An 8,620-nucleotide genomic window follows, 5' to 3' on the forward strand; every position below is an offset into this window, starting at 1 on the left:
TTCAGTCCGGGTGTTTACGTGTCCGTTTCCATATTGATTGGGTTGCTGTGTTTTAGTATGTAGTGTGTTATTGTTTCATTGAATAATATGAAGGTGAGATGACTAGAACATGATTTGATAGGCTTGTTGTGTTATATTTAATGAATTTTGAATTGATCTGCTTGTCGTGTTATATTATACTCATTTGCCTAATTATTAACTTGTGTGTTTTTTTGTTGGTCAAAGTCTTGTAACCTTTAGTCATCAAACTGATTAGTTTTTCATGTGTTTAAATAACAAAAATATACAATAGTTTGGCGGGGGTGAGTACATATTATATTGTTATTTGTTGTATATCTTTTCTTACGTTACATCGTTCTTATAGATCCACCTGTATACAAGGATGTTGGTATACAACATATATCTCCCAATTCTGTAGGAAGAAATACACACCAGTTGTGTCTGCGTCAATCAAACCTAACGAAGGTATGCTTTTTGACACTATTGAAGCGGCAGAGGCATTCTATCGAAGGTACGCTTTAGCCGGCGCTTATGGTATTAGGAAATCAACCCAATGGGTGGAAAATAATGTTGTTCGTTTGAAGTACTTTGTTTGCACTAAAGAGGGATCAAGAACCGTTAAAGAAGTTAACACAATAGCTGAAGATTTCAAAGGGAAAAAACAGTGTAGGAATGGTTCTCAAAGAACCAATTGTGATGCACAATTAAGGCTAACATTAACGGATAAAGGCAAGTATAGGGTGAAATATTTTGGTGAAGCACACAATCATCCATTTGTTGATGACGACGACATCCATTTCATAACTGCTGCTCGTGAGCTAACATTCACACACAAAAAGATGTTAGATGATCTTGCTAACATTAACATCGGTCCAGTTAAAGCTTTCAACATAATGAGGACCATGTATGGCGGTTTTGATAAAGTTGACACAACAAAGTCTGATTGCAAAAACTATAAAAGAAATATCAACTTATATATAGGAGACTACGATGCTGAGATGGCTGTTCAGCGCCTTATGGCGAAGAAAGATTTTTGTCCTAATTTTTCATGAGATTATTTTACTAGCCCTGACGGTGCGTTAAAGGGTTTATTTTGGGCAGACGAGCGTGCGAAGATGAATTTCTACGTTTTTAGTGATGTTGTGTCATTTGATGCAACATATCGACATAGCAAGTAATAACACAACAGCACTTAATTTTTGTGTGTTATATTATTATATTTTACAAAGTGATTAGTTCTTTTTTTTGTGCAGGTACAACTTGGTTTTTGTTCCGTTTACTGGCATCGACAACCATAACAGGAATGTTACCCTTGGTGCAGCATTGCTTGGATCGGAAACCGCCGAATCATACATTTGGTTGCTGACGTGCTTTAAGAGGGATTTTGGTTATGAACCATCAGTTGTTGTAACTGAACAAGACCCGACCATGAAACGTGCAATTGAAGACGTTTTCCCTAATTCGAGGCATAGGCTTTGCATGTGGCATATTATGGAAAAGTTGTCCGGGAAGGTATAACAAAACTATGTTTTTCGCTTATCCCTTTTTGAATGTTTATTTATATACCATTCTAACATTGTATTCTTCCAGGTTGGATCCAACCTTTGCAACACCATAGATTTTAAGACTCGGTTGTGTGATATTGTGTGGACGGACTCAGTAACACCCGAACTTTTCGAAAAGGAGTGGGCTTCAATCATGAATGATTTTCAGTTAAACGACCACGATTGGCTGAAAGATATATTTCACATTAGACAATCATGGATTACAGCATATTATCGTGAAGAAACCATGTCTGGGCTCATGCGTACATCATCCCGATCAGAGAGCGAGAATCATTTTTTTGGCAAGTTTTGTAACCCGCGATGCACTTTGGTTGAGTTCTGTCACATTTTGATACAACCTTAGATCATCAGAGACACGAACATAGGAAGAACGATCATGACTGTAGGTACAAAAGAGCCGAAACATGGAGTAACTTTGCACTTGAGAAACAAGCTTCCGAAATCTACACACCTACCATTTTTTTTATGTCCAATTGGAAATACAAGCAGCTCTTCACAATTGCACTTCCATGAGTTACCTACCTATTGATGATTATCTGAAGTTCATTATTCGTGACTTTCTACACCTACCTGCTTCTTTTCACGAGGTATGTAGTATGACATTTTTTTTGCTACTGTGTTTATGTGTTGTCACTTATTTACCTATAAATTATGCTTCTTGATAGGTTATGATTCGCAAGGAAGACGTCATTGTGTATTGCAGCTGTAAGAGGTTTGATCAATTTGGTTTACTATGTCGTCACATCTTCAAGGTGCTCCACATTTTAGACATCAGGGTATTTACCAAGTAGTACATTAATCGTAGGTGGACCAAAGACGCTGTCTCTAACAGCCCTATGCGGTCAATTGGATTTGATAAGCCCAACATAGACAAAACTACCGACGTTTATCGTGTTGTTCGAGACATAAACATTGCTCATGATCATATTATAAACAAGTTGGTTACTGATATGGAGAAGCTACAACATTATCGTGACTACACCAATCGGTACAAAGCCACCGTTGATGAGGTTACTTTTGATGCCCCTAGACCCAGTCGGTGAGACAGGTTTGCTGAACTAACCGGTGTTACCCAACCAGAGCAAATCAATATTCGTGCTCCAATTGGTGTTAGGAATAAAGGATGTGGGCTTCCAATTCGCTATAGGTCATTACGCGAGCAAGCTATCAGTCAAAGTCAACTGGATAAGCCCCCAAGGACCTACAGAATATGCCACGAGCCAGGTCATGATGCACGTAACCATCACAAGTACCATATCAATGAGAACACTTCAGAAAACGGACCTAGCTCATCACATAATGAGACTATGGAAGAATATCCTACAATTCTATTTTTTTAATACTACCTTTTTTTAACAAAACACTTTTACATGGTTTGATAGATTTGTGTTTACTTTTTTTTGAACCAGACACTGGTTATCCATATCGATGATTTGTTATTTATAGGTACTTTTACCATTTTTGGGTGTGTGTTATTTTCATAATCACAGTGGATTCATAACTGTCAAATGTATGGATGATGATTTGTTATTTTCATATAACTTTAATGCACGAATTCAATTGTCCCTCCTAAAATACACACTACCCAAACCCATTTATGCCTTTTCTGTTTTGTTATTTCTATAATTGTAGGGGAGAGGGGATTTAGTACGGTTAACTGTATCATCGATGACTTGTTGTTGTGTGTTATTTTCATACTTGTTTCACATACTTTGTTATATTCAAATACATTCGGTTGTTTATTACTTTCACTTTCTATGCCTGTAATTTTTGGACCCACCTTCCATTGTCCTTACCATATCATATCAAATACATTTATAAATTCATTTGTAGCAACTCATATTCTTTTATAATTTCCGTCTACTAACAATACAAAACCAACAATGTGTTTTTTACAAACCACACAAGTTGGACAACCTGAGCTACAAATTACCAATCATTATTCATCAAATCATACTCAAACCATACCCGGTATTATCCATCAAAACATACTACAACCATTAAACCACCAAGACGTTCAACAACAGAAGTTTACCAAAACATAAAAAAGTCTACATCCATATCCATAATCATCCATCAAAACGTATTAAAACCGTTCGCTGAAAACATCACAACCAAGATAAAACAGTCTAAAAACGTTCGCGATAAACAAAACAATGACAAGGTGATAAACAAAATACTAATAACCTACATCAAGTGAGTTTCAATCTGTCCACCATTCTCCTCGCTGCTGTCTTCTGCATCTTTTCTTTTTCCGTTGCTGCCATTTGTTCATACTCCAACACATCGTTCACAATCACACCCTTCGACAAGTTAATTTCGCTTAGTATAATCTTGGCTACGTATTTCCTTCGAAGATCGTCAAGCTCTTCCTTTTGTTTCGGTAACACCCGACCACGTTTGTCAACTTCATCACTCAGCCCACAGTCAATATGCCACTCTTTTGTGTTTCCTCCTTTAAACGTCTCCATGTCTCATCACAAACACTCCACAGTCAACATAGTTGTACATAGTTTTCCACGGTACATCAACTCCTGTTATATTTGAGCTCCTCATATTCGACGCACCTCGGTGTTCTACAAATGCCAAGTATCCCGCTAGCGTCTCCCTCTGATACAATTTCGAAGAAAACGGTTATAATTCTACAATTGCAAAGTATTGAAAGACATAAAAAACACATACCATCTTCTCAGGCCACCCTTTATATCTGCTTTTAAATGACTCCCTCGTCCCTATGTTGTCTATCATATGAATATGACACGTCTTCAGGTTGAAACACATTAAGTAGAAGTGTTTAACGTATATTATCGGTAACACCAACTCCACCCCATGAATGCTTTTTAACTTTTGCATACTCAGCATCTTTTCCATATTCACACTGAAATATGATACTCTCATGGACACGTCTGTCTCATAATGATCCGGTAGCTGTTTAATGCAAATAATCTGTTTATGTAGTACACGTAGCTAACATCTAATTACAAAACGTAAGCTGACTTACCAACATCACAGATGAAAAATACAGCCTATGCACTGAGTTGTGTTTCGCTCGGATGAATTCCTCATGGTTTAACATGCTAGCCCACGCCGACATCACTGATACATGCACCCACACATCCGGACGCAACGTTTCCATAAAGACACGTCAAATGCTAACGCCTTTGTCCGTGCTAAATACGACATCCCTACATTACCCCGGAATACATAATTATGACACGAATCTATCCGGTAGCTGTTCAATGCATCAAAACAGTTTGTAATCTAAACATATCAATTATTACCATACAAAACACATAAGTAAGAGCAAACACTACTTACCCCTGATTCCCGTACGCGGCAAACATACATTCAGCAACCCCAGTTTCCTGTTTTGTAATTGAAGATGTCAAATTAACCGCACGTTTTGCGAAAGGTGAGCAAAACACTTCAGATAGGAATCTAAGTCGTCTGCTCCTATCTTCATTGAACACTACATTGTTCCTTGGTGACTCCTGACTAACTTGAACAACTTGCTTACCCTTGCTTCGTGTCTTAGGTGTTTCAACGTGTTGACTTTTATCTGCTGAGTCGATGTCAAATTTGGTCAAACTAAATGACACCCTTTTGTGTTTTGGTGTTACCATTTCTGGATCTGCTTCGTATTCACCGATAGTCTTTTCCACAACTTCAACAGTTGAAGCCCCGTCTTTAATATTCACATCCTCTTCATTCTTACCAGTGTATCTAGCAAGATTCTTTTTCCAGTCCTTTTCAAGTTCTTTAATTAAAAGGCTATCCGAACACAGGTCGTTTGCTTCTACAAACTCTCGACATATATCCCCGTAAACATTATCAAAGTGTTGTATAAGGTCTGCAAGCCTTTCAGCCCTATCATGTTAATACAACAAACATATTATCATAAACCACAAACCTAGGAAATCATAAAACACAAAACGAAAACGATTTACAATTCTGTACCTCCTCCTCAGTTTGTGTCCCCATATAGAGAGATCCTCCACCTTCATGAGCTTCATGACCTGCTCCTTCAATCTCTTCTGACTCTACGACAACACCCACTTGTTTCATGCTCTCATCAATATCCTTATCTTCTAAACACACTTTTCTCTTCACGCCTGTTTTTTTCTTTTTAATCACCATATTCTTTAAATCTTTTTTGGTGAATTTTCTCAACTCCATTTCTACATCAACATCCGGTTTATGTTTCTTTCCTTTCTTATCATCTTGGCCATCAGTACCCACTCGTTTTCCTCGCGTCACACTACTAACCAAGCGCTCTTTTTCCTTTGTATATTGTAACTTACTAAGGTCACTGTCCGTGAATATCTTAACCGGTGTCAAAACATTACCATTTTCCACAATACTTCCAAAGTGGTCATTTGAATATGCAAGCTACATACCAAATATTTAAAATATATTAATAATTAACAGCTAACTAAACATTCATTAACAACAAAACATTTTACTCATACATTAATTCATGTATACACAATATGCATAAAAAATTCATACCGCAAGCAATGTCATTAACCCATTGTACGCTCTGTTTTCTTTCCATTTTTTACGTGTTCTTCTCAACATTGTCACCATGTATTCACACCAATTCAGGTTCTTAACAGCATCAACATCTTTAATGGACGGTATGAATCGCTGGTTGACTGTGTTATTACCAGTAATATCCCCCATATACGTGCCGAAAACAACAAGAAAGTTCATTCTAAAATGCCAACCACTATCGGTTTGGTTTTTCGCGTACTCCATAAATTTAAGTGGGCATACCTTTGCCTTTGGGTCTGCGAATTGACTCCTCCACCTACTTACAACAACATCTTCTACCCGTGGCCTCATCGTCTCCACTATCTCAACCTTCCCCCTAGGTATCCCTAAAAGTCTCTCTACTAGCTCTGGAGTAATTCTAATTTGTTTACCTCCCAAATTCAAGACGCTACTCTCGTAGTCGAAATTTTTAACCAGCCAATGACCCAAACCCGTTGGTATATTCTCTATACTGAATCTAGAATACTACCAAACCCCATCTGTCTTACCTTATTCTTCTGCTCATTTCTCAGCTTTGTGATATACTCATGGAATAAACTAGCTTTCACCCTGGGTCTTATTCTTTCCCCGCTATATTCGTGATCCACAACCTTTGGTTCCGTTTTACCCTTACTACTATGCTTCATTCTAACTGGTGGGTTTACAAAATCATCATCCGAGTCGTTCTTGTTACCTGTGTTTTTCAAATCATCATGTCATTAAATCACATAGCATATAGCACACATGCTTTACCCTACAACTACTTATATAACATAATCCAACTTACTTTCCAGAACTGGATGATTCTTTGCATTACCCGAACTCGTCCCTTCAAAAAAATAATAATACAATCAATACACACCTCGTTAATTACATATCAACAACCAACAACATATGTTCACGGTCGTTACCTATCGGGATACACGTTTTCTTGACTTTTTTCCCAGCCTCGATATCTCTCATATTTGCGTTGTAGGCTATTCTTGGGCTTTTTCGAACTACACAAAAGAACAACATCATTTAAACAACACCACATCAGTCTTCTTATAATCTAAGACACAAACCATACAACTCCAACATCACATATAACACAAAAACTCAAAACACACACAAACAACATCTTTCGTATCCAAAAAACACAAATTCCTATACACAACCGCAATCATACTACATTCCATCGAAACACCAACAAGATATAACACACAAAAATCACAAACACACAATCAACTCCACTCAACCAACAACAAGAAATACACCGTATAAAACACACGAACAACATGTTTCGTATCCTTAATACACACAACCGAAATCTTACTACATTCCGTCGACACACCAACATCAAATATAACACAACACCTAAAAAACTCACACCATACAACACCAAACCATCTACAAAACTTATGCGATATAAAACACACAGCATACTCAAAACCTCAACACTGCTCATACACTCCATCAACACCACAAATAACACACTCAAAGCATCAACACACTCTGTATAACACAAATTAACCTGCTAACCCACCAAAAACCAACCTACACCTAATTACGGTCAAATCATATGTATCACCCAACCACCACCCAGTATATAAACCAGAGCAACACACCCTTGTAGAGAAAAAACACAACAAACACTGTCACCATCATCACAATAACTTTAAACCTATTAAATTAACAACGTGACATTACAGACACAACACAAAACACACTGTGATTAACAAACTAACAATAACACAACTGAACCTCAGAAAAACGCAATCATCTCCAACCAATAACAAATCAATTAAAAACAAAAAAAACAGAGCATAAGAAGCCAAGACATAAAACCGTATTCATAATACGAACAACAAACCCTAGAATTTTGGGGGCTTCCATAAAAACATCTTCAATCGACAATTTGTTAAACATACCTTCATTACTCCTCGTTAACTTTGCTCTCTTCATGGGTGATTTGGTCTCCATTTTCTACAATTTTCAGACAAACAATCAATAACCACGTTGTCGGAATATTAGAAACCGAACCGACGTCCGACAATATTTAAAACCTCGTTAAAAAGAAGACAACTAGTAGATTCAAATGATAAAAAAACACAACAAACTTGTAAGAATGTCTAGATGAAGAATACAACTACTAAGTTTTCTTGAACATTATTTTGATTAAGAATCGCCTCTTAGTAATACGTGATTTGGTGAGAGAAAGATTGATTGATGTTTTGAGCTGCTAATTAGTACTTCCCATAGATAAAGAGTTTCCAGTTTGCGTGTTACAATAACTAAATTGACCTCTTTACCCCTAAACTACTTTATACATTGATATAAAATGTAACACACCGAGAAAAAACACACTAAGCATCTCCACCATCAGATCCACAAATCCAACGTCCAATATCACTTCTTACACTTCTTACAAATAACTCACTTCTTATTTTAACCCCACCCTATATATATATATATAGGGGAAAGTTATCCTAAAAACAAGTAGTTTCCTAGGAAGACTAGGAATAAATCATAGCCATTGAATC

General features: G+C 37.0%; 2 protein-coding genes across 2 annotated transcripts; both read left to right on the top strand.

Moving 5' to 3' along the window:
* The first annotated feature begins 467 nt into the window (after positions 1-467).
* Positions 468-1,052, top strand: LOC143596882 (protein FAR1-RELATED SEQUENCE 5-like). The gene has a single exon (XM_077075543.1). It carries the CDS (start codon positions 468-470, stop codon positions 1,050-1,052), a length of 585 nt encoding a protein of 194 aa, XP_076931658.1.
* Positions 1,053-1,115: 63 nt separating this feature from the next.
* On the top strand, positions 1,116-2,078 carry LOC143596883 (protein FAR1-RELATED SEQUENCE 5-like). The gene is made up of 4 exons (XM_077075544.1): positions 1,116-1,174; positions 1,254-1,512; positions 1,591-1,807; positions 1,909-2,078. The coding sequence occupies exons 1-4, from the start codon at positions 1,116-1,118 to the stop codon at positions 2,076-2,078; spliced, it is 705 nt and encodes a 234-aa protein (XP_076931659.1).
* The last annotated feature ends 6,542 nt before the right edge of the window (positions 2,079-8,620 follow it).

This window comes from Bidens hawaiensis, unplaced genomic scaffold, assembly GCF_021521415.1.
Source record: "Bidens hawaiensis isolate Kalapana, Puna unplaced genomic scaffold, B.hawaiensis_p1.1 tig00047346_1, whole genome shotgun sequence".
NCBI classification, from domain to species: domain Eukaryota; kingdom Viridiplantae; phylum Streptophyta; class Magnoliopsida; order Asterales; family Asteraceae; genus Bidens; species Bidens hawaiensis.

What these genes read in the sequence shown, in the direction of transcription:
- LOC143596883 (XM_077075544.1), top strand. Translation starts at nt 1,116, where the DNA reads ATGAATTTCTACGTTTTTAGTGATGTTGTGTCATTTGATGCAACATAT. An exon ending in TGGAAAAGTTGTCCGGGAAG is followed by an intron (nt 1,513 to 1,590) that starts GTATAACAAAAC and finishes GTATTCTTCCAG; the next exon opens with GTTGGATCCAACCTTTGCAA. An exon ending in AACCATGTCTGGGCTCATGC is followed by an intron (nt 1,808 to 1,908) that starts GTACATCATCCC and finishes ATACAACCTTAG; the next exon opens with ATCATCAGAGACACGAACAT.
- LOC143596882 (XM_077075543.1), top strand. Translation starts at nt 468, where the DNA reads ATGCTTTTTGACACTATTGAAGCGGCAGAGGCATTCTATCGAAGGTAC.